The 27408-nt window shown below is 32.1% G+C and overlaps 2 protein-coding genes across 3 annotated transcripts; one reads left to right on the top strand and one right to left on the bottom strand.

Moving 5' to 3' along the window:
- The first annotated feature begins 72 nt into the window (after positions 1–72).
- LOC134726022 (hexosaminidase D-like) lies at positions 73–15765 on the top strand. Of its 2 annotated transcripts, none has more exons than XM_063590382.1 (14): positions 73–216; positions 2814–2856; positions 3710–3764; positions 4599–4708; positions 5227–5314; positions 6322–6400; positions 7212–7297; positions 7872–8055; positions 9615–9683; positions 10746–10941; positions 11319–11483; positions 13580–13684; positions 14834–14920; positions 15534–15765. In XM_063590382.1, the coding sequence occupies exons 1-14, from the start codon at positions 207–209 to the stop codon at positions 15706–15708; spliced, it is 1452 nt and encodes a 483-aa protein (XP_063446452.1). In that variant the 5' UTR covers positions 73–206; the 3' UTR covers positions 15709–15765. The 2 variants fall into 2 exon arrangements, with proteins under 2 accessions (XP_063446452.1, XP_063446453.1); XM_063590383.1 differs by having other exon boundaries at positions 102–236.
- A 1601-nt stretch (positions 15766–17366) lies between these two features.
- Positions 17367–27164, bottom strand: LOC134726732 (E3 ubiquitin-protein ligase RNF216-like). The gene is made up of 6 exons (XM_063591149.1): positions 27150–27164; positions 26451–26548; positions 25576–25708; positions 24425–24520; positions 20935–20998; positions 17367–20040 (listed from the first exon to the last, which is right to left on the bottom strand). Exons 1-6 carry the CDS (start codon positions 27162–27164, stop codon positions 19943–19945), a joined length of 504 nt encoding a protein of 167 aa, XP_063447219.1. The 3' UTR covers positions 17367–19942.
- Between the last annotated feature and the right edge of the window lie 244 nt (positions 27165–27408).

The raw sequence follows: 27408 nt of genomic DNA, 5'->3' as shown, positions 1-27408 counted from the left end.
ATAAATGGTTTTCGGGATTTCCGGAACTTTACTTTGAATTGTGGTAAAAGCATATCGTATGAAACTCCGAACGGGACACCGGATGTTGAAGCTGATTGGCCAAGATTGCACGGAAATCTTGCCTGTAAACAGTGCTCGGTACTGATGATGTTTTGAAACAAAATTAATGACTACGTGATGAATAACAAATGAATTGATTTTGATTGATGCACAAAGGTTTGCATACATGCTAACAGGTGTAAATATACAATGTGCTTTAACTGACACATGTTATATTTGACAAGATAAGTGTTCTTGAATGAAGTCCCGAAGTATCTTTTTTTCTCATTTTCCCCAAAGTTAACTTAAATATTAAAGTCGATAAAAACTTTATTTCGATTCCGTATATTGACAAACATACTACTAAATAAGCTCTAATGAGCTTTTCACCGCATATAAAAACATATGTAATAACGAATAAAACAATGCAAACAGCATGGATGCTCATAAACTGGTCGGGACCAGTAAATAAACTCATGAATCAGGTGTCTCATTGTGGTGGTGGTGGTGGTGGTGGTGGTGGTGGTGGTGGTGGGGGGGGTTCTGATCCTGGATCCTGCTTACTGTTTTGTCAGGTTCATGTATCCCGCTTACACTATGTATGTAAACAATTTTCATTTTTTTGTAATTTATCGTGTCCCGCTAGACTTCATTTCCCATTTTCATGGCACAATAATTTAAACATTGGCAATCCTACGTCAGGCTTGGAGTCCAATGAGACCCATAGATACCAGGATTAGAATTTGTATTTTTTGCCAGACGACAAATTGATAACTTAAATGAATTGCATGAACATTTGAACGGGATTTGAAAATACTGTAAGGTAGCCTGTTAATAACAGTAAATGTCTGACAACTTCTTGAACTGAGATTTACTGTGTGTATTGTTATGTGTTTGTTTTATTCAACATTGGCTAGAGGTACATGTATAAGAATGCAGTTGACTGAACATGTACATGCGCTCAGCCCTCGATCTACAAAGTCATCCATGGACTCCTTAAAATTCCTTCGCTTATACCTGCCAACTTTTCAAAATGCCCATGGGGGTTTCGCTTGCAAGATCGCCCCTTTAGTTCTAAAAAACCTTTGACAAGGGGTCCTTCAAATGTATATTGATGTTGTTTTTTTTACTTCTTCTTTCTTTATGATTTTTTAAATGCCTATAGCAATTACATAATTAATAGTTTTGTTTAAAATTGTACACAAAATTGCTCTTACAAAATTCCGTTTAGATGCCTTCATGGGGAAAATCCTCCACAAATAGTGACAGTTGGCAGGTATGATTGATAGTCTTAGTTGACACCAACAGATATGAGCTTTATAAATATTAATATACATAGTTCCATTCTCAATTTTATAGTTGTAATAAATCAGTTCTCACACTGGTCTTTTATTTTTCATGTTATTATTACCATTCTGTATAGCAACTTTTTTCATACTCCATTGTACTCTTTCCCAATTTATTTTTTGATATTTCATGCATAAAATATTAAGAAACAGGATGAAATTACATGTTAAAAAAAATCATGTGCTGAATCAAGGATTTGTCTAACTATACAAATCCTTGGCTGAATCACATGAATCACAATGTTAAGTATTTTGGTCCAGGTAAAATATGTAAAAAATTAATATGTCTGAAATTGTTAAACTCCCTGAGCATAGCAATATCTATAATTCGAGATAGAGTTACATGTAGTAGACTTCTAATTCCATTCTCAATTTTATTGTATAATTTGATGTTATTTTTGTCCCAATAGTACACATGTACCATGTGTACTTATACTGTAAAAAACTTTTTGAGATAGACCAGGTGCAAATTTTTATTTTTTATTTTTTGTTTATAAGAATTGCACTATAAGGTCACCACATGTTCAAGTAATCTACAAATTCCTAGGTGCAGGACTTTTCTGTTGCTTTTAAGACCCATTAGTTTTTCTTCCCTTTTGTCAGGTTGTCATTGTTGTTGTTTCTTTGAGTCATAAACATATATCTTGGGTGTCTCAAAGCACCATTCTTTTTTCATTTGGTGTTTCTATCATGTCTATAAAATATTTTGGAAACTTGAGGTTACATGGTTTTGATGGATTAAATGTTATGTAAAATTTTGTAGGTATATATATAATTAATGGAGAGGATAAGACTCACTGACGGTACTGATGTCAAGTAATTTATTTCTTTATCTGAAAGAAAGATCAAGTCTGCACAATTTTTTGAAAAGTGTAAATTTAAACTAAAACTAAAAATGCTAAAAGAGGAAAGCATTGGTGGTATTACATGTGTACATATTGAAAGTAAAGTGTCATAATCATGATAATGATTAGTATGAACAGTTCTTCTGTACAAATGTATTATCTGTACTGTGAAAAGTTGTGAATCAGATTTGATTGACTAATCACTGATCAAAATTTCCCAGGAAATGCTCAAAATCAGGGACCAACAAATTTTTCATGTGGAATTAATTTATGGAAATAAGGCTTTTACACGTTCTACAAATCCAATATTAGAACTCAGATTGATGCATGAAATTAAGAGTAAAATGCAGAAAATGAGGATAGTTGGCAGTCATGATTTTCTTCAGCTACATGTATTTACAATGTATATAACATATGTATAAGGGAGATCCAAGTTTTACATATAAATGATGAATTATATTTTTGCATTTTTCATCTATTCTTAAACACTAAAGAACACAAGTTTAGTAAATGAAAAATATTTGTACATGTATGTTTATTTCCAATTAATTATGTAAATAAATTACATAAATATACATTACAGGTTATACAGTAGACAGAATGAATTTAATGGACCAGAACCATAGGTATGTTAAATGTTTTGATCCCCATATCATGTATATTAGCCTTTGAGAACACTTATAGCAGTGTCGCTTAATTATTAACAAAATAGTATGTGCCTGTCATCATCAGAGAAGGCATTAAGACTCGTATATGAACGTATATATCATGTATATCTCAAGTTTCTGTTCCTCGATGTTCTTTAACCATGGTAATTTATCAAAGATATCATCAGCCAAACATTATTGAACTTATCCACCTTTGCTAAATATTACCAAAAATAAATTTTGAATTTAGGTGAGTCACTTTTACTTTTATAGTTATGCCCCTTTATAATGTTATGTATATATGCAAGTGGGACCTTCATCTGTGTCTCAAAGACACATTCTCCATTTAATTTGTTAGTATTTATATTGTCATAAATCATCATGCTCATTTTTCATGGTTATGTGGTTTAAATGCGGCTGTTCATATAATATAATTACATACCTGCCAACTGTCACTATTTGCTGGGGATTTCCCCTATGGAGGCTCCCAAATTGAAACTTTTAAAGAGCAATTATGTCCACAATTTTAACAAAACAATGAATTTTACAATTAATTGCGGCTTATAAAAGTATGGAGAAGCCAAAAAACAATATTACACTGTATTTGAAGGCCCCCTTGAAGGTTTTTTTAGGAGTATGGCAGCCATCTTGCATGCAAAACCCCCATGGGCATTTTGAAAACTTGGTAGGTATGTAATTAGTCAATAATATTAACAATTGTCAGTTTATTGTCTCAATATTGTATGCCATAACCATTCAATGTAAATTTATGTGTGAAAAGTTCAGTATAAATAGATAATAATAACTATGTTTAGTTGTGGGTTTTTTTCAGACTTGTTCACCTTGACCTGAAGGGTGCTCCGCCTAGGGTGGAATATTTAGAACAGGTAAACCAACTTGTCTTAAGAAAATTGCTGTATAAACCCCCATTTACAAACAGCCTGTCATTATTGGCTATTACAATGTATAATATATGAAATTAAAATCTATCAGAAAAATACATGTACATTTTTAGATTGTTCATATTTGATTTGTCAAAGTAACAGGTCAATCAAATACCATATCAAGAAAGACTTGGTCGAAAAATAATGTGTTCCTATCCTATCGTTATTCTTATATATCCACAACTTAATAAACACAAGTTACTAAAAAAACTTGTTAAAATATGAAGTATCAAAAGACGAAAGAAATGTGCACGAAATATAGTCTTATTTATATATATTTAGGTTATACCATTGTTTAAGAAGTTGGGTGCTACAGGTCTTATTGATCTAATTTTAGGTTATACCATTGTTTAAGAAGTTGGGTGCTACAGGTCTTGTTGATCTAATTTTAGGTTATACCATTGTTTAAGAAGTTGGGTGCTACAGGTCTTGTTGATCTAATTTTAGGTTATACCATTGTTTAAGGAGATGGGTGCTACAGGTCTTATTGATCTAATTTTAGGTTATACCATTGTTTAAGAAGTTGGGTGCTACAGGTCTTGTTGATCTAATTTTAGGTTATACCATTGTTTAAGGAGATGGGTGCTACAGGTCTTATTGATCTAATTTTAGGTTATACCATTGTTTAAGAAGTTGGGTGCTACAGGTCTTGTTGATCTAATTTTAGGTTATACCATTGTTTAAGGAGATGAGTGCTACAGGTCTTATTGATCTAATTTTAGGTTATACCATTGTTTAAGAAGTTGGGTGCTACAGGTCTTGTTGATATAATTTTAGGTTATACCATTGTTTAAGAAGTTGGGTGCTACAGGTCTCCTTATTGAATATGAAGATATGTTTCCATACTATGGAGAATTAGAGGAGGTAGCATCACAACATGCATACAGGTTTGTTCTGTTCTTTATGTAATACAAATATCTAGAATAGTGAAGCAATAGGTACAATGTTTCTTTTATAAAAGACCAAGACACTTACCTATGTACAGCTTAGATACAGACCCTGTGTCTTCATCTTGCTGGCATGGTTCTGAAACACTCCTTTCTTCTTTTTGAAATTTCAGCCTTCAAATTTTCGAAGTTGAGTTTTGATTTGACAAAACCAGGAAATCCAGAAACCTCTTTTAATCATAAAGATAACTTTTACAAGTAGTCTCCCCTGAATGTATGTATCTCTAGTTCTAACCTTATGACAAACTTGAATAATTATTGATTCATGGATGCCTTACACATCATTCCTATAAACAGATATTGCTCCTGCAACTTTGATAATAATTAGCTATTTAAAAACACAATTTAATTGAGAACAATTAAAAGAAAGTTATTATTTAGTGTGGTCTCTGTGCTTCTATATTCTTTTGCTTTTGTGCTGATGCAGCATAAATCAATCAATCGTTATTCTTTTGTAGCAAAGAAGCAATATACAGAATTCAGCAACTAGCAGAAGAAAATAGTTTGATTATAATCCCTCTAGTGCAATCATTTGGCCATTTTGAGGTACAATCTATTTTATAACTACATTGGACACAAGACATTCTTAAAATACTATGGGAAATGTTCATATATCTAGAAACATTTGTAACAGATTAACTGTAAGATAAATTTGTCAAGCACTCAGTGAAACCCTGAGACACACACATACACACATTAATTTTTAGGGTTAGTGTATAGTAATGTATTACTAAAAATGAGGTGTAAGGTGTACATCAACCTAATGAAAACAGTTGGACTAAAAGATAATTGTCAACAATAGATAGGTGTTTATACAGTACAACAAGCACTAGCTTGTCCATTCAGAGCATCTGACTATATGTCAAAAATCTTCCATCAACACAACACTTTAAATAATTGACATTTAAGTGATTCAATCAGAGTACCGTATAGCGGGTTATTTTCGCGGGGTGCAAATTTTCGCTTATTTTCGCAGACAGAACTAAATCGCCAAAATAAATTCCGCCAAATTAAAGGTGTACATACAAAGGTATTAATAACAGTTTTTAATCCGCCAAAATAATAACCGCCAAAATATTTCGTATACCTTGTTCAATGAAAATCGCGAAATTTTACACCCGCGAAAATAACCCGCTATACGGTACAAGATTATAAATAACTATGTTTCAAAGTCTGGACCGCATGAAACAAATACATTTTTGTCATTTTCCAAAAAAAATATGAACTTTGAACTTCAGTATCATCCTTTTTCTATATTCTACAAAGCTTAGGGAAGTCCTGTTCAGTGGACACATACATGTAGAAACTTTATGTCAAATATTGTTATTAGTATAAAAAAGAAGATATGGTATGATTGCCAATGAGACAACTATCCACAAAAGACCAAAATGACCAGTAGTTTTATCTCATAATGCAACTGTTTCCAGAAATGTATATTAATAGAAAGGTATGTTATTAAATTCTTGGGATTTCACTGAACTAAAACACACAAAAAAAAATCACAAATGGAGAAGGTTTGAATAGCAAAGAAGTAATTGATTTATTTTTTGCAGTTTGTGTTGAAACATGAGAAATTCAGATCTCTTAGAGAAGTTCCCAACTATCCCATGGCTCTTTGTCCTTCCAATCCAGGTAATGATATATATATATATATGAATAGTAACTTATGGATGTCCTTTTTGATGCGGAAATTGTAATGGCCTTCTTTTACTTTAGGGGTCCCATCCCTTATAGAGCTGTACTCAACTATCCTAAATCCCATATTTAACTCTAACCATTCTTTACCCTAACACAAACTATAACCCTAAAACTAGGTTCCCAACCCAGAAAAAGGGGGTTCCAGCTATATGCTCCCATTCAAATGCATTGATCGGCCAAAAAAAGAGGGTGTTCCAACCTCCTGAACCCACCGCACCCCACTGGATCCCCCAATGACTAGAACATTCCATAACATAACCATAAAATTGAATGAACCCTTAGTATAGGGACCCTTAAAGTAAAAGAAGGCATAAACTATACATGATTGACTGTTGTTTGGTAAATGTCCAGTGGCAAGTAGTTCATGCATAACCAGTACAGCAGTTTAAGAAAAACAGTTTACTCTATAATAAAATAAAGTAACAACACAAAGTAATTCTGTATGCAAAAATTCTCAGTAGAACTTCCGATGAAAGGGGTTCAAAGTACTTAACCTGGTTTCGAATCACACTGCTTTAATAGTCCTATTTTGATATAACATCACAAAAATTAAATAAAAAATAAAGGAGTATTGAGAAACTGTTTTTGTGACGGCATCAAAAGTTGTTTATTGTTATGAAGCTTTAAGTTACCTTAGTCAACTGACTGATCAGAAAGACAAATAATTAGTGTTAAAAAGAAGAAAGAAGAATTGTAAACAAGGTATTATTTAGTGCATTGACATATGTTATTGTTTTATGAGCAGATTCTTTGATGGCAGTTTGTATGATGATTGATCAAGTTATGGAATTACATCAAGGTCTACGGTGGTTCCATATCGGAGCTGATGAGGTCAGTTTACTAGTCTTATGAATCACTTGTTTATCATACTTTTATTGCTGTAAATTTAATGTTATTGCAGTCATAATGCCAGTGATCTTCCAGTCATTATTTTGAATAGAATATAAACAGTCAAAAGTCCACTGAAACACAAGGAATAAGAATAAGAGTAAGAATTTTATTAGTCAGAAATCCAAACAATAGGATTGTTACTAAAATGCACAACAAAAACACACAAACAGACAGACAGGCATATTAATTACAAAACAATAGTCATTAAACACTACAAACTTGTAGCATTGACAGAAAAACAAAAACATGGATTATTAGTATTAATTATAATACTATTTTTGACAGCATGCCTCCTCTTTAAAATTATCAATTAAAATAAGGAGATAAAAAAATAAACAAATGAAAAAAAGGAGATAAAATATATAGAAGCAGAACTATAATTATGAGACAGCTGCTAAAGCAATCTTTAGAATTTGGCTTGGACCTTATGTTATTAGCCATCTATATAATTAAAACAAACTTCAGTGCAAGAAGATATTTGACAAATAATGATCATTCTGCTATTCAATTACAGGTCTACCATATTGGGATCTGTGATAAATGTAAGAAACGAATGCATGTACAGAACCTTACACAACAACAACTCTTCTTTAGTCACTGTAAGGCTGTACTTAACTACATCAAAGTCAAGTATCCATCAGTTACAGCTATAATGTGGGACGACATGCTGAGACATACAGAACTATCTGTTTTACTGGGTAAGTTAGTGGCATTCCACCTCTTTTGCTGATGTTAGGTATAATTGTAAATGATAAAACTATGTACCAGAGGCCAATTGTAGTAGATGTTAGCAACTATAAGTCACTGTACAGCCTTCATCATAAGCAAAACCCATATGGCTAGACAAAGAATGGTTTGGATATTTCATGATTTGAACTATAAGTCACTATACAGCCTTCATCATAAGTAAAACCCATATGGCTAGACAAAGAATGGTTTGGATATTTCATGATTTGAACTATAAGTCACTGTACAGCCTTCATCATAAGCAAAACCAATTTGGCTAGACAAAGAATGGTTTGGACATTTCATGATTTGGTGTCATGTTCTTTCTTGAAGGAAATTTATAACTCACTAATCAAAGAAATACTTACTGACAATGCCATGGCAAATGACAAAATAACATTCTACTAAAGACTACACATACTAAACTGAGAAACAGGAACCAGATACTCACACTGTACTTTTTCAGAAATGCTGGTAATCACTAAGATCTAATACTTTATATTGGATTGCATCCTTACATGTATATACTATCAAAAGTAATGATGAAAGAAAATTCTGTATTGAAGTTAAGTTGACTATGTAATGATAAGGTCATAGTTGCCATGTGGAACATAAATCAGATTTAACCAATATTACAATATATTTAAGGAATGACTGTAATATATTTTCTGTCTATGAAGAAATGACATAAAAAATTTGGTGCACACTGAATAATGCATGTAGCGGGTTATTTAACAGTGTGCACCACATTTTTTTTATGTTATTTCGAATAGACAGAAAAACTATTACAGTCATTTCTTATAATTTAATTCTAAATTTCATTTTAAACTGTAGAAAACCACAAAAAACATTGATGGCGTCACGTTCACATGACTTAATTATGCCTATGGGCTCATAACAAATTAACGTCAGCCAATCAGAAGACGTGTTACATCTAAAATTAAATTATTGTAACATATTTATATGAAGTCACAGAGCCCTTACAAGGGAAAAGGCATAGTTAAAACTGAAATTAGTGTAGAAATTGGTTTCAAATAATAACAGAATATTGAATTGGATTGGAAACAGACTTGGTCACAATGATTGAAAGATCTCTATCTCAGGTTCAAAACATTATATTGCGGGTTACTTAAGGTCATAGTTAATAAAAGTAGAAAAAAATAATTGTGTTAACATCAAACCCAGGACCTTACAATGGATTGGATCTAGGTATATGGTTTCTTTGTTAACATAAAAGGCAAGGGGAATCCCTATTGATATTTAGCTAAAAATATGTAGTGGGGTATTGTAAGCTTGCTAACTAAGGATATATATCTTATCCCCAAAAAAAATCAAATCAAATTGTTAACAAAACATTTTCTTTGACAAACAGCAGAAAGTAGGATTATCATCTTCATGCTCAAAATTTAACCAATCAAATAACAGGATTTGGGGTTTCCAGCACAAATTTTGTACACCAAATACTGAGTTAAGGTTTATGACTGAGAGTACTTAATGAATGTAAAGGATTTTTGAATGTTTTATATTACAGAATCGGGTTTGGCAGGCCTTGTAGAACCTATGATATGGCATTATTTGACAAAGTTTTTATTGCCACCAGGTAAAACATTAAAAAGTACATCATGTACAATATATTTCATATTTATGACAACAGTGAAAACACAAGATAACATATAGCTGTTTGTTTGAAAAATGGTCTCTATTTATATATATTCTGGTTTGTCGATCGTTTTTCTTCAACTTATATAAAAATAAGGATATGTGGTATGAATGTCAATGAGACTATACATCAAAGTTCAAATGAATTGGATGTAAGCATTTGTAGGCAACTGTATTGCCTTCAACAATGAGAACATTCCATATAAAAGTCCTGAACGTGAAAAAATATGAGACAATTCATTTAAGAAAACTAAAGGCCTAAATCATAAGAAAACAATTACAGAAAAAACAAATATATCAGACATGAACTTATGACAACCACTAAACTACACTCCTGACTTGGGACAGGCTCATAAAGAATATGACGGGGTTAAACATGATTGTGAGTGCTCAACCCTACCCAAACCTAGGACAGTAGTGTAACAGCACAACATAGAACAAACTATTAAAATCAGTTGAATAGGCTCTACTCATCATTACTCTGGACTCCTTACTTATAAATATATGAAAACTAGTTAAATTGTTGGATGACAAATTATAATAACTATTCAAATTATAGTAAACAATTGTCTCTTTTTCATGTTTCCATTAAAATATTTTGTTCTCTTACAAAACATATCTTTCTGTTTGTTGAACATTATATTTGCTATTTAGTGCAGGTACTTTTTGTTTGTAATCGAAGAAAAAATAAAACAGTTTGAATTTAAATATTTTGGGTAAAGATTGCATAAAATGCAATCAAAAACCTATGCTACTGACTTGATATCTAAATCTTCCAAGTTTTATAGCTACTTTTGAGATATTACATAATTTGTGGAAGGTGCTTCAACTTTTGATCTGTTTTGAATATATCAAAGATGTCATTGTTAGAGTTATCTTTTAAATTTTGAGTTTCTTCCTTTATCAATAATTTTAGAACTTTTGATCTTTAGAACTACTGATAAATTAAAGCAATCTTTACCCTTCAGTGCTTACAAAATCATTGACTATCGTTATATTTCAGATATTTGGGACAAGTTTTCCAAGCTATTTCCCAATATTTGGTTAGGTAGTGCATTCAAGGGAGCAACAGGGTCTAATATGTATTTGACAAACATTGGTTACCACATAGAAAATCATCTCGTCTGGGTGGCTTTACAGGAGAAAGAAAAACAGAAGTTCCAAACAATCCGAGGTTATGCTGTTACTGGCTGGTCCAGGTATATTTTTAAAAGTCATTGTCATGTTGGTTAAAAGATAGGAAAGAAAATAGGAAAAAATGAAGTTGTAAGAGTAAGCACAAAATTTATAATAGTAATCTTATTCTTTGATGAAATAATCGAGTTCTAATATCAAATTTCAAAACTATTTGAAAATAATTTGCAAATTTCCTGACAATATTTTTTATAGTCTATAGTAAAAAATGTGGAAACTAGATTGGAATGGATGCTAAAAGATCACTAAATACTACCTTTTATTGGATGTCTTCCGATTTAAGACAAGAGATAAACAAATTTAACAGAGTATAGTTGAAAGATCAGATGTCAATAAGAAGGTATTTCCTATTCATTACTTACACAAAGCATTTGTTTTGTAGGTATGACCATTATGCTGTTCTATGTGAGTTATTACCACAAGCCTTACCTAGTCTGGGAATCTGTCTCTCCGTGTTAAACAAGGGAACATTTAATGCTGACCTTCACAATGGTGTGTCTGACGTTCTCAAGTTTAAATCTCACCTTCCTATCAGTCCATTTCAGTGGTTAGTATTATAAATGACCTTCACAATGGTGAGTCTGACCTTCTAAAGTTTAAATCTCACCTTCCTATCAGTCCATTTCAGTGGTTAGTATTATAAATGACCTTCACAATGGTGTGTCTGACGTTTTCAAGTTTAAATCTCACCTTCCTATCAGTCCATTTCAATGGTAAGTAATGACCGTCACAATGGAGTGTCTGACGTTCTCAAGTTTAAATCTCACCTGCCTATCAGTCCATTTCAATGGTAAGTAATGACCTTCACAATGGTGTGTCTGACGTTCTCAAGTTTAAATCTCACCTACCTATCAGTCCATTTCAATGGTAAGTAATGACCGTCACAATGGAGTGTCTGACGTTCTCAAGTTTAAATCTCACCTGCCTATCAGTCCATTTCAATGGTAAGTAATGACCTTCACAATGGTGTGTCTGACCTTCTCAAGTTTAAATCTCACCTGCCTATCAGTCCATTTCAGTGGTAAGTAATGACCTTCACAATGGTGTGTCTGACCTTCTCAAGTTTAAATCTCACCTGCCTATCAGTCCATTTCAGTGGTAAGTAATGACCTTCACAATGGAGTGTCTGACCTTCTCAAGTTTAAATCTCACCTGCCTATCAGTCCATTTCAGTGGTAAGTATTATAAATGACCTTCACAATGGTGTGTATATCATTCTCTAGTTTAAATCTCACCTGCCTATCAGTCCATTTCAGTGGTAAGTAATGACCTTCACAATGGAGTGTCTGACCTTCTCAACTTTAAATCTCACCTGCCTATCAGTCCATTTCAATGGTAAGTAATGACCTTCACAATGGTGTGTCTGACCTTCTCAAGTTTAAATCTCACCTGCCTATCAGTCCATTTCAGTGGTAAGTAATGACCTTCACAATGGTGTGTCTGACCTTCTCAAGTTTAAATCTCACCTGCCTATCAGTCCATTTCAGTGGTAAGTAATGACCTTCACAATGGAGTGTCTGACCTTCTCAAGTTTAAATCTCACCTGCCTATCAGTCCATTTCAGTGGTAAGTATTATAAATGACCTTCACAATGGGTTGTATATCATTCTCTAGTTTAAATCTCACCTGCCTATCAGTCCATTTCAGTGGTAAGTAATGACCTTCACAATGGAGTGTCTGACCTTCTCAAGTTTAAATCTCACCTGCCTATCAGTCCATTTCAGTGGTTAGTAATGACCGTCACAATGGAGTGTCTGACCTTCTCAAGTTTAAATCTCACATGCCTATCAGTCCATTTCAGTGGTAAGTAATGACCTTCACCATGGTGTGTCTGACGTTCTCAAGTTTAAATCTCGCCTGCCTATCAGTCCATTTCAGTGGTAAGTAATGACCTTCACAATGGAGTGTCTGACCTTCTCAACTTTAAATCTCACCTGCCTATCAGTCCTTTTCAGTGGTAAGTAATGACCTTCACAATGGTGTGTATGACCTTCTCAAGTTTAAATCTCACCTGCCTATCAGTCCATTTCAGTGGTAAGTAATGACCTTCACAATGATTTTTATGACCTACTCAAGTTTAAATCTCACCTGCCTATCAGTCCATTTCAGTGGTAAGTAATGACCTTCACAATGGAGTGTCTGACCTTCTCAAGTTAAAATCTCACCTGCCTATCAGTCCATTTCAGTGGTAAGTATTATAAATGACCTTCACAATGGTGTGTATGTCATTCTCAAGTTTAAATCTCACTTGCCTATCAGTCCATTTCAGTGGTAAGTAATGACCTTCACAATGGTGTGTCTGACCTTCTCATGTTTAAATCTCACTTATCTATCAGTTCATTTCTGTGGTAAGTAATGACCGTCACAATGGAGTGTCTGACCTTCTCAGGTTTAAATCTCACCTTTGTGTGTCTGACCAATGAAAAGAACAATTCAAGCTATGTTTTATTTGACAGTGCGTTAAAACATATGAATTTATATTTACCAATATTGTTACAAAAACTCAGAAAATGTCAAATAGAAATCTAGCATTGATTTTAAATCTGCCTTCTAAATTAACCTGCATGGAGTCTTCCAGAATATTGATTTTGGCTTTTGCTATCTTTATAACACTATTAAGTGACATTAGTTTTATCTCCACAGTTTAGGAGCACCTCCTTGTGATTTTCCAGGACATAAAGTGTACAGAGATATGCTGGATTTCAATCACCTTGAGGCTTCCTATGAAGATCTAATGCATAATGAGAGGTAAATATACAATATACATATAGATAAAGGAAGATGTGGTATGATTACCAGGGAGACAACTCTCCATCCAAGTAACAATTGATATCCATGTTAACCTATAGATATGTATAATGGAGCCCATCAAACCAGAGATTATTGATATATAAACTGGGCTCAGTATCTTACATTCTGAATGCCCGATAAAGATTACTAAATTTGAGTTATTCAGCCCACACAAATAAACACTGAATAGTATGTGTTTAAACTTTACAATTATCTACTCAACACATTTTTAAGATTATTCTTATATCAACTTTCTTGGAACCCTAGAATTCCATTCATGTACATAAAGCATGTGTATACCACAGATCAGTTGACATAAGGTTTAAATACAAATGTTACAAAAGTAGTTATGACATTTCCTATCAAAGCCGTAACAAAGGAAAAATATATTAACAAATCATATTAATCATACACAAATTATTGAGTCCTGTTGTAGTAAATTGAAACTTGATATTATTCGAGCGCATGCAACTAATCTGTTGTATTTATGAAAGGTGTTATTGATAGATTTAAATTGCTGTTGCATCAACTTTCATTTATTCAGTTAAACAATTTATGATTATTGCTTAAAACTTTACACACTTCTTTGTTATATTAATCTAAAGATCTGTATACTTTTGTGATGGTTCAAAACTTTATTTTGGAGTTATTGAGTATTTTGATAAACAGGGGAGGTTTTTTTTACATGTCGCGCGGTATCTCAAAAATAATTTATGATTATTGCTTAAAACTGTACACACTTCTTTGTTATATTAATCTAAAGATCTGTATACTTTTTGGTTTTGATTCAAAATTTTATTTTAGTGATATTTAGTTTTTTGTAAAAAAAAAACACGGTTTGGGGTTTCACATGTCCCGCCGTGTCTCAAAAACAATATATGGTTATTGCTTAAAACTTTCTCAGAAACTATTTATGATTATTGCATAAAACTTCCACACAAGACGTCTGGTGTATCATGCGCTCATGACGCAGCTGTTTATTTAATTAAGGATGTTCATTCTGAATTTTGAATTGATTTAGAGAAGAAACATGCATGATGGTTGTTAATTTCATATGTGTTCATCAGTAAAACATTATATAAAATATGAACTCTTTTCTATTTATAGCATATTTACTTGGATGAACGAATATCAAATAAAAAGAAACTTTGTCAATCCTGTCCATGTAGGACCCTTACTAAATGCTGTAGCAAAGTAAGTTCATTTTTATTGATTTCAGTTTATATGAAGTTCAGAAGTTTGTTGATACGTTTAATTTGCAATGTAACACAAATGTTACATTCTTTATAGTCCATATACAATGTGTCAAACTCATAATAGTACCAAGTTCTCAGGACAATATAAAAAAGAAGGTGTGGTATGATTGCCAATGAGACAACTATCTACAGAAGACCAAAATGATACAGACATTTACAACTATAGGTCACCTTACGGCCTTCAACAATGAGCAAAGACCATACCGCATAGTCAGCTATAAAAGGCCCTGATAAGACAATGTGAAACAAGTCAAAGTAAAAGTAGGTGTAGTAAAGAGGTTTAATATGAGCTAAAACTGGGAGTCATTTAAATGTTAAAAAAAAATGTGACATAACACTTTGTTTTGACTTTAGCAATAAATAAAAAAGAAGTGTATAAATTAATTTTTATTCCTTAGGATACAATATAAAAAAACACACCACTTTATGGAAAAGTGACACAGTTTTAGATTTAAAGTCATTTGTATTGAAAGTGGCATTGCAAGTATATAGAAATACAACCTATAAATATACATACACTGGTTTCAATTAACTTTGATTTATTTTTTCAGGTTATTGGAGAGTTTTCGAATCTTAAAAGCACGACTGCAGTCATCTCTATCAGAAGTATTCTATGACACAGCTACTGAAGAATGGATGAATGTTTACTTTTTTCCTAAAAAACACAAATTAAAGGACATCATTGAAAATGCCAGAAATAGTGGACTTTCATCGTTAATTGAATAGATTTGTGTAAAAAGGATAGTAGAAAATGTTCATTAAAATGAGATTTATAAATTTTGATTTGTATTATAATGCATGCTATGTATTACTTTTTCTCTAATTCTTCGTCAATTTATCCCTTTCTGCACCCATTGTATAAAAAAAATAATTAATCAACGTGTGGTTCGTTTGATCTCAGTACTTCATTGGTTAAAATCCGATTGTGACGTCGAATTTTCTTGCTTTCCTCTGAATTTCCTATTGTGACAGTATGAAAAAAGGCGACCATGCCTGACGACGTCACATATAAAGAACACATCTTTTTGCAGATCATTCGAAAAGGAGGAATAAGTTTGCCTGCATAATGTTAGAAAATCATTAGAGAAACAGATTCCACCACCAAATCTCGTGTAATACGATATTTATCCACTCTCGACAGTTAAATTATCAATTTTAAAGTCCACGCCGAGGCGGCTCGGACTTTAAATTTGAAAATTGAACTGTCGAGAGTGGATAAATATCGTATAACACTCGATGCAGTGGTAGAATCTATATATGTCATGCTCGATGTTTCTTGTTGGTATAAATGACCCATTTAGATCCCCACATAAGACTATATTGTGTGATTGATCATATCTGTTCTTGATGTTAAATATGATGTCAAGGCATTCTTGTATCCATTCATAGAATGTGTGCATTTTTTGGCATGTAGGCATTTATTTATATATTTAAAGTTAACTCTTTGTTTTTGGTTACCTGTTCATCAGTCTTTATTCAAAATAAATTGTTTACTTCTGGACATACTTCCTGCTTTGACCTTTTAGTTTTTGTTTAATACTACTTCCTTTTTTTCTCACTTATCTCTGTCAAGACTTCTTCGTTTTTCTTTGGCTTATATCATCTTGCTGAGTTCCATCTCTTTTTCTTACTCTGTTAAAAGCAGAAGTTATCACCTATGGGCATGTGACAATTGATCATGCTCATGTTTGCTTCGACTTTTAAAAATTGACATTTTAAATCAACACAATCTATCATAGATATGCCACTTTAAATAATAGCAACAGTTGTTTACCGCTGTTTGAAATTCATTAATTGATTGAGAAGAAAACAAATCCTTGTTACAAACTAAAACTGAGGTAAACACATCAACTATTCGAGGAAAACAACGAAACAGAAACACTGAAGTGCGAAACCAAAACAACAATGCAACACACACAGAAACGAACTATAAGATAACAACTGCCATTTTCCTGACTCAGAACAGGACATTTTAAGCAAAAATGGTATGGTTGAACCTGGTTTTCACACTTTGATGGCAATGATAAATATAACACTAAAATGACAACATTTCATGACAGGATGATGTGATGTTTTTTGCCAATGAACAGTTCAACAGATTCTTTCACGGATTTTGCTATACTTTTTGGACCTTTTGGATTATAGCTCTTCATCTTTTATATAAGCTTTGGATTTCAAATATTTTGGCCACGAGCATCACTGAAGAGATATGTATTGTCGAAATGTGCATCTGATGCAATAAAATTGGTACCGTTAATTTTAATCAAATAAACAACCACCAATAAGGTTCCTGTCTTGTGACAGACACATAAACCATTTTGATTCACCTGCAAATGAAATATGTTTCAGGTCCATTAGTTATAGGAAAACAAAAGGTATGCAAATCATATGTTTTTAATTTCAACATAAAATATTTCACAAGTATTCCCTCAACAAATCAATAATTTGGCACAAACATTTGATCCTGCTTATGTAATAGATAAATGAGTCCTAGTAAGAATTGTCTGGCTGACTATATGAATACATGTAGTATAAGAAGTCCATGGTTGCAGAATTTACTAGTTATTAAGCCTAATGGCAGTAATTTTTGTCCCACTGAATAATTTTCCTAGGAATGTATGTACATTTTATCAATATTCCTTGGTAAAAATTTACATAATATTTATCTGACCAGGAAAATGTTCCCTAAAAAACATTTTCCAAAAATTAATTGCATGTTAACAATGGACTTTTAATTCTTTTGTTATAATGTTGGTTTACAGTTGTTTATCCCTTTTTATATAAAATGTATATGCTTGGTTTAATTTCCCCAGGAATTCATCTACAGTTCATTAAGATTCCTATGTAAAAACATCCTTTACAGTTTAGGAAAATGTGTAATAAAAGAAATCATTCAAATCTTGTTGTCATGGTTGTGTTATGGTTTGTGCATCGATCTTTCGTTATACTAGCAAAGACTTATTACTTTGACATTAATGTCAAGGGCATTAATATTCCTAGGTATGTTCATGTCCTTTTTCTTATAGGAAATATTGTAATGAAGGAAACCCTTAACTTGTGAATAATAGAACTTTTAATTCTTATATGTTTGTACAATGTTAAACATTTTGCATTCATATTTCACTATATTTGTTATTACAAAAGGGTTGGTTTTTTTAATAATCAAACAAACTATTTTTTTTTATATTATGGACTTAAATGATGCACCTAATTACAAATGATACTTTTAGTATAAATTAAATTTTAAGAATGTCTTGGGGAAATAACATTTAAAGAGGCCTTTTTCATAGAAAACAATAACAATATGGATGTATAACTATATAATATAAGACTTTTCTTCGGAAAATAAGTGCATGAAAAACTTTTTTAGCTTCCTTAGAATAATCCAGGGACTTACATTCCTAATAAATCTATTAGTCACATACTTGATTACCTAGTGAAAAAGTGTGGCGGACAAATTTAATTACCGCACAATTTACTGTTACATTTACAGAACTATCCCTCCTCAGTTGAAAATAAGGTGTATTACTTAAAAAAAACGTTTCTTTAAATATTAATTCTTGCTGGTTATTGACTAATTTTGTTTAATTTTTTGTTAATTTTATTATTTTTTTGTTGATTCATTTTACATTTTACATTGTATAAATTTGTGTTGAAGTTGATACATCTGACCTTATGATAACACAACATCTAATTAAAAATCTGGTCTTTAATTATTTCAATGTTGCTCTTATTCTACATTATAGACTAATTAGAAACCAAATAAAAAAGAGAAATAATTCTGAATGTACCTAAAATTAACAATAAAACATTCCATTCAAAGAATAGGTCTATACCACTATATGCAACATTACAACATATGAACATGTTTCATAACTTCATTGTCTTTTAGCATTTCAGCAATAAAATAACACACAACAAACATGACTTGTGTACAACTATCATGACTATTAGCACTAAATAACTTTCTGTTTTGTTTAAGCACTAAAATATGATCTCAATTTTGCTGTGTCATGCGTTTCAAATCAAACAAAATGCAGTTATAAAACTGTTACGGATAACATGGTATACATGCAGATTTTAACATAGAAACTAATTAATATATTATTTAACAAGAGCTCTCTTCTAAAAGATGTCTCAAACAGTATTCTACTATAGAAACCTGTGATCTAATCATATATTTGTTACCCTTGCACTTTTAACATAAGTTCCAAATTTTCCTTATCTTTTACTTATACCAACTAATTCACACAAAAGTGTTTAATTCTAATCTGAAAATATTTTAGAAATCAAAGAGAATGAATTCATACATGTCATTTATAATATTAACTGTTATTTATCTTTACAGTTTTATGGTCAATTTTCATCAGTCACCATATTAAAAACCATAGCTCTACATAATATAATAAACAGTAAAAATAGAGCACCATTGGAAATAAAACATCTTCATATCCCATCCCTATATCAATATTGCCTTACAAGAAAAAATGTTGTTTGCATGCCACAATTGCAAGCAGCTTGTGATAAATGTTACACTATAAAATGTCACACAAGTCCAACAAGGTTTTCACTGATACAGGTATCATGACTTTAAAAAATGTTTTATCCAAGAAACAGCAACAATCCTCTTTGTTTCCAATTTCTTGTCCAACTCTTCTTTCCTTTAAAACAATCCTTCATTGAATTGATCATAAACAATAAGGTGCTATGCATAACTTGTCCTGAGAATTTGAAGAATGGAACATGCCAAGAAGTCTGGATTTTGTTTTCTTATCCAATATTACACACCGTGAGCACAAAGGTGCACAAGAGGCACTATTCTGGGATTTTATCCAATATTACACCACTAGAGCCCAAGGGTGCCTATATGGCACTTTTCTAGGTCTTTATTCAATATTGCACAACTTGAGCTCAAGCTAAAGGGTGTCCAGGACGCACTATTCTGGGTTTATATTTAAGATTACACAACTTGAGCACGAGGGTTTCCAGGAGGCACCATTCTGGGTTTTTTACTGGGAGGTTCATCTGGAGCACCGATCAACTTGTCATCATTATATCCTACATAATAGAAAAACAGGTATAGGTATGTATTACAGAATTTATATATTGTACTTTATAGCATTGGATGCAGTGACAAAACTAACTTCTTATATATATTTTTTTTGTAGCTAGACCTTATATTGGGCAGTGAATCTTGGCTGTGTTTCTTATAAAGTTTAATGATCTAGATGGTTGCATTTAAATGAACAGTGAATTTTCAGGCAATATTCTTATTTAAAATGAAAGAAAAAGATTTAAAGAAAACTATAGGCTCTCAAGAGGCTGTGTCGCTCACCTGTATCTACTGTGGTTTAAAATTAAGTAAAATAAGGTTTAAGTAAAAATAAATAGTATAAGATAACCCAATATTGATTGAGACAAAGTTTGGTTTAATTTGGCCAAGACAATAGACAACACTTGTGTTTCACCCAATTGTTCGATTGTTAGCCATGTCGTCCATGTTGGTTGGCAGGTGAGGTCATCACACAATTTCACAACTGCATACCCTAATTATGATTATGGCCAAGTTTGGTTAAATTTGTTTTAGTAATTTAGAGGAGAAGATTTGTGTAAGTTTACAGACAAAGAAAGACGCCAAGTGATGACAAAAACTCACATGGAATTTGGCAATAATTCTCTCCTGCTCTAATTAATATCAAAATAAAATTATTTCACAAAATAATCAAAAAAATTTCAGAATATTCCCCACATTATTGAGACTTCAAACAAATATTTTCATTGAGAAACACTAAAAATGACCAAAAACTCAACATATCAGTTAATTCACTACACTTTCACAGAAATATGTCCATGGAAAAAATGATTACTCTTCCAACAAAAGTTTTCATTTAAGAGTATAGAAAATTAGAGGAAGCATTGAATGGAGGTTGAATCATTTAAGTAACAACTTACCCATAGTTTTCCTGACTTCTTCAGCTTCTTTTCTTATTTCTGATACAGCTCTTTCGTCATCTTGCTTAAAAAACAACAAGAAAAAGACAATCATCCACTGAGAGAAGAACTGCAAGACATTTTAAAATCCCACTTTTTTCACAGAACAAATGGAATTAAATGACTAAGCAAAACACAAAATAAGAGATTGACAATGGTAATATATAGTAAATATAGTTTTCTATGTTGTGTCATGTGTACTACTGTTTGTCTGTTTCATTTTTAGCCATGGCCTTGTCAGTTTATTTTTTGATTTATGAGTTTGACTGTCCCTTTTATATCTGTTGTCCCTCTTACATGAGTTAGGGTCTGGCATTTTTCTGACCATAAATTTGTTCTTTAAATTTCGGTATCATTTTGTTATCTTCATTTCCATAGTCTCACTGTAAAATTTCCATTCGACTACCAAAGATGAAGAACTTTGAAATAAAAACAATATTTAAAATTATTATGGTATTGTAATTGAAGACAACTGTCAGACTAGTCTACATATTTTTTTATTAGAATTATTAAAAAACTCACTAATTCTGGCAAGAATGTTAAGGGAAATCTTCAAATGTGTAGCACATATATTATATGAATATTAATAATAATTGTCCTGATAATTTCCAGAAAGAGACATAAACAAGAATGTGTCCAAAGTACACAGATGCCCCACTAACACTATCATTTTCCGTGAAATTGGGTAAAAAATCTAATTTGGCATTAAAATTAGGAAGATCCTATCATTAGCAATAAACCCATTGTATGTTGGATGTATACAGATTGATTGGTTTAGTCTTAGAGGCATGCTTTTTTTATTAGTTGTTAGTGGCTTTGAACCAGCTGTCAGATAACTGTGAGTACTCTCAGATCTGTTCAAACTTCAAAGTGTTTTTTGGTGTCGGGATGTATAAGTACCCATCCACTTCCAATTGTATTTTTTGTCTATCTGATGAGTTAAGCCTTTTTCAACTGATTTTTATAGTTCATCCTTATGTTGTACTGTTATACCACTGTCCCAGGTTAGGGGAGGGTTGAGATCCCACTAACATGTTTAACCCCGCAACATTATTTATGTATGTGCCTGTCCCAAGTCAAGAGCCTGTAATTCAGTGGTTGTTGTTTGTTTATGTGTTACAGATTTGTTTTTCATTAATTTTTTTACATAAATAAGGCCGTTTGTTCTCGTTTGAATTGTTTTACATTGTCTTATCGGGACCTTTTATAGCTGACTATGCGGTATGGGCTTTGATCATTGTTGAAGGCCGTAAGGTGACCTATAGTTGTAAATGTCTGTGTCATTTTGGTCTTTTGTGGATAGTTGTCTCATTGGCAATCATACCACATCTTCTTTTTTATAAGTTTTAGGTTGATTGAGCTTCATTAAAAACTACCTTGACCAAAAACTTTAACCTGAAGCGAGACACTCAATGTGGTGGACGAACGAACCAACAGTCAGACCAATGGAGCCACAGACCAGAAAACATAATGACCCTCTTCTATTGTAGGTGGGTCATAAAAAACACATTTATCTCAATAACAGCAAAAATAAATATCTAACTTTTTTTCATTTCCTGCATTCCAATATACAAATACCTAATACTGAGATAATGACTTTACAGTCAAACCTGTGTTACGAGACCACTCAAAGAAAAAGGCTAAAGTGGTCTCTAAGTACAGGTTCCTCAATATGAAATGAAATGAGGGAAGTATTCATGTGCATAATAATTATAGTTTTGAGTATACACAAAATTAAGGATTTGATTATACAGAACATGATGTACATTTACTTACATCAGGATTTGACCACAAAGAACATGATGTACATTGACCTACCTCAGGATTTGACCACAAAGAACATGATGTACATTGACTTACTTCGGGATTTTACCACAAAGAACATGATGTACATTGACTTACCTCAGGATTTGACCAAAGAACATGATGTACATTGACTTACCTCAGGATTTTACCACAAAGAACATGATGTACATTGACTTACCTCAGGATTTTACCACAAAGAACATGATGTATATTGACTTACCCCAGGATTTGACCACAAAGAACATGATATACATTGACTTACCTCAGGATTTGACCACAAAGAACATGATGTACATTGACTTACCTCAGGATTTGACCACAAAGAACATGATGTACATTTACTTACCTCAGGATTTGACCACAAAGAACATGATGTACATCGACTTACCTCAGGATTTGACCATAAAGAACACGATCTACATTTACTTACCCCAGGATTTGACCACAAAGAACATGATGTACATTGACTTACCTCAGGATTTGACCAAAAAGAACATGATGTACATTGACTTACTTCAGGATCTGACCATAAAGAACATGATGTACATTGACTTACTTCAGGTTTAGACCACAAAGAACATGTGTACATTTACTTACCTCAGGATTTGACCACAAAGAACATGATGTACATTGACTTACCTCAGGATTTGACCACAAAGAACATGATGTACATTGACTTATCTCAGGATTTGACCACAAAGAACATGATGTACATTGACTTACCTCAGGATTTTACCACAAAGAATATGATGTACATTGACTTACTCCAGGATTAAACCACAAAGAACATGTGTACATTTACTTACTTCAGGATTTAACCACAAAGAACATGATGTACATTGACCTACCTCAGGATTTGACCACAAAGAACATGTTGTATATCGACTTACCTCAGGATTTGACCACAAAGAACATGATGTACATTTACTTACTTCAGGATTTGACCACAAGGAACATGATGTACATTAACTTATATCAGGATTTGATCACAAAGAACATGATGTACATTTAATTACTTCAGGATTTGACCACAAGGAAAATGATGTACATTAATTTATATCAGGATTTGACCACAAAGAACATGATGTACATTAACTTACTTCAGGATTTGACAACAAAGAACATGATGTACATTTACTTACCGCAGGATTTGACCACAAAGAATATGATGTACATTGACTTACCCCAGGACTTGACCACAAAGAACATGATGTACATTTACTTACTTCAGGATTTTACCACAAAGAATATGATGTACATTGACTTACCCCACGACTTGACCACAAAGAACATGATGTACATTTACTTACTTCAGGATTTTACCACAAGGAACATGATGTACATTACTTACCCCAGGATTTGACCACAAAGAACATGATGTACATTTACTTACCTCAGGATTTGACCACAAAGAACATGAGGTACATTGACTTACCTCAGGATTTGACCACAAAGAACATGATGTACATTGACTTACTTCAGGATTTTACCACAAAGAATATGATGTACATTGACTTACCCCAGGACTTGACCACAAAGAACATGATGTACATTGACTTACCCCAGGATTTGACCACAAAGAACATGATGTACATTGACTTACTTCAGGATTTTACCACAAAGAATATGATGTACATTGACTTACCTCAGGATTTGACCACAAAGAACATGATGTACATTCAGTACAATTTTTGCCTTTGTTTGGATCTCTAAAGTGACGACAGAAATGATCATAATCAATCTAAAAGACAATATCAATAATCATATATATATAGATATATAACAAAAAGTCTATTAAAATGGTGAACATATTTTATAATCTGGAAGGACTACTGTGGATTCAATAATCTTTGTTGTATACCAATAAGCATGTAATTCGTGGGTACAGGAGAAGCGCAAATTTAAATTCACAGCAAAATTACAAATTTCTAAAGGAATATATGCAGATTTTGCCAAACCCACAAAATTAAATATCCATGAAAATTAAAGTTTTCCTTGATCAATGAAAATTATAGCCCACAAAAAATAAATACACAGGTATGATCAGTGTTGTTAAGAGTAAAGTTATTTCAACCCACATGAAGATAGCCAAAAGAAAAGGGAAAGCAAAGAACAATTTTTAAATTTAATCATCTGATATAAAATGTAGTACATCATCTTTTAATTGATCATAAGTTGTGCAGGAGTATTTTGTGAACGTCAAACCAAAGTTAGATAAAACAAACATTGTTGTCTTGGATTTAGGAAAATGTTCACATAATTGCTAATATCCAATTCATTTAAACTTTTGTAGATAGTTGTCATATTGGAAATAATACCACATCTCCTAATAAAATTAATACTTTTATATTATATGGTACTACACAATATGACTCCATAGGTGCTATTCCTAATGCTTGTTTCAACAACTTATTCTATTTTACTGTGCTGCAATAACATGCATTTAAAGTTGTAACAAAGCATGATGTCATAATTAATTACAGAAAAAAACATTTGATTTTGTGCAAAGAAAGAGATGATGGACAAGTATTTGTAAATTTAATGTCTAATTTTTTATTTTAATACTTATATATGAGAATATTTATATGATTTAGTTCCAAACCTTTCCCCTGAACATGCTGAAGAAACAATGTTTTCTCTTTGGTAAACTTCTTAGAAACAAGGTATTATTTTTATCTTAGACCTCTTACATTTTCAATCAATTTTCCAAGGGCAGTAGCATGCGTAATATTGCTTCATCAGAATAAAACTCCTGTAACTTATGAAGGACTTAACAAACAAGTACTGTAAACTTACATTTGGCTGCCTACAAATATAACACATTTTTGCTCCACATCGACAGGTCATTTTATTGCAGCCATCTGATTTAGTGAACTTTGCTTTACATTTATGACATGTTCTTATCTTGGCTTCAGTCATTTTCTCTTCACTACAAAACACAGAAGAAATTTTACAAATCAAGAAAAGCCTTATGCTTATAATTTCACCTTATGTAAGAATCAGGGGTTTTGATTGGTTGATAGCCAGTGTATTTTTCACCAATTTACTTTTATCAAATGAATATCATTCATTTTTAACGCCGCCGGGGTATTTGCTAAAAGGATATGCCTATATTACCCTCTCTGCCGTGGTATTTGCCAATAAATACTCTATCCGACTGGATGCTTGTAACGTCACGATCATCAATGTGTTTTAGTACATTAACATTCGGTGCAATTAAACAGATATATCATGTTCTTGAGGGGTATTTGCGAAAAAATACCAGTCTTGAGAATGAATTTCCCTCGCCTTACGGCTCGTGAAATTTAACATTCTCTCGACATTTATGAAACCTTTAGTAAGAAAATAACAGAAAAATCTAAATATAAAAGGACTTTTTACTTAGTCAATATTGAAGGTTGGGAGTTTATACCATTAGTTTACATACACAATTTAGTCCTATTACAGAGTGAGCATGACAATAAATTTAACAAACAACTTTGTTATTGGTATTACATGTAGTACATTCTTATGTGGTGAAAAAGTACAAATATTAACAAAAAAAGAAAAGAAAAACGTATTAGAATGAAATTTTTAAATGAGTTGTGCAAACAGAACATCATCTTGTATATACAAAATTTCATAAGAATTGACAAATGTCAATAACTGGTAAAAAATAACTTAATTCTTACAATTGCAGCCTGAGTTTAACTTCATCTTTCTTCTCTATTTCCTCACATCTTTTACCAAAATGTTCTGTCCAATCTTCTTTACAATAACGACACGTTTCCTGTAACAGATATAAACAACAATAACATCTAGTCAAATATATATATACATGATATAAGAGTAGAGAAACGCAATCCAATTTCTAAAATAATACCCCCTCTGCATAGAGTAAATTCCCCCAAAATATTTATGAAAATGAATGTTATAATAAAGTTATATGTATATTAAAATTCATAATTCTCAATGACCACATTATCAACAAATAATTACAGATTGTTTAAAATAATTTAGGAAAGAGTATGCATATATGCATGCAACCTATATATCATGTATATGAGATCCAACTTTACGAATGCAAGATGTGAGCGAACATTTAGAATCATGCAGTAGTGAACATTTTCCATAATTCTGTTCTATAAACTGAATGAATCTAATAAATATAAGACTGTCAAAGGAATCACGCTTTATTAAGGTCTTTCAGGCTAATTTAAAACGATCTATGTAAACATTATATTTACTCCCCCTTACTTATATGATAATCATTATAATCATTTTATTTTTCAAATATCAGCGCAAAAATGTTACATCTGATTATTTGCGGAAGAAAATTTTTGTTCTTCTTGGACTCATGATACTGGGTTACAAAGACAACACAGACTCACTGTGTCCAGCCCCATAGACCACTTAGCCACTTAGAATGAACTTGATTTTCAATCTATTCAATCAATTTTTAAGGAATGACTTGTATTTTTTCTGTCTATGAAGAAATAACATAAATCAAAGCACTGTAAGCACTGTAGGCAGTTAACCGAAAAACCAAGGCAAACATAATTATGAAAACTGTGGCAATGTTGCTTCAACTTTTTTTTTTTAAATTTAAAAGAACAAACATTAAACATTCATATATAATTGTACATTATG

Source organism: Mytilus trossulus, chromosome 7 (assembly GCF_036588685.1).
Source record: "Mytilus trossulus isolate FHL-02 chromosome 7, PNRI_Mtr1.1.1.hap1, whole genome shotgun sequence".
Lineage (NCBI taxonomy): Eukaryota > Metazoa > Mollusca > Bivalvia > Mytilida > Mytilidae > Mytilus > Mytilus trossulus.
This window is presented reverse-complemented; position numbering and strand designations above follow the sequence as displayed.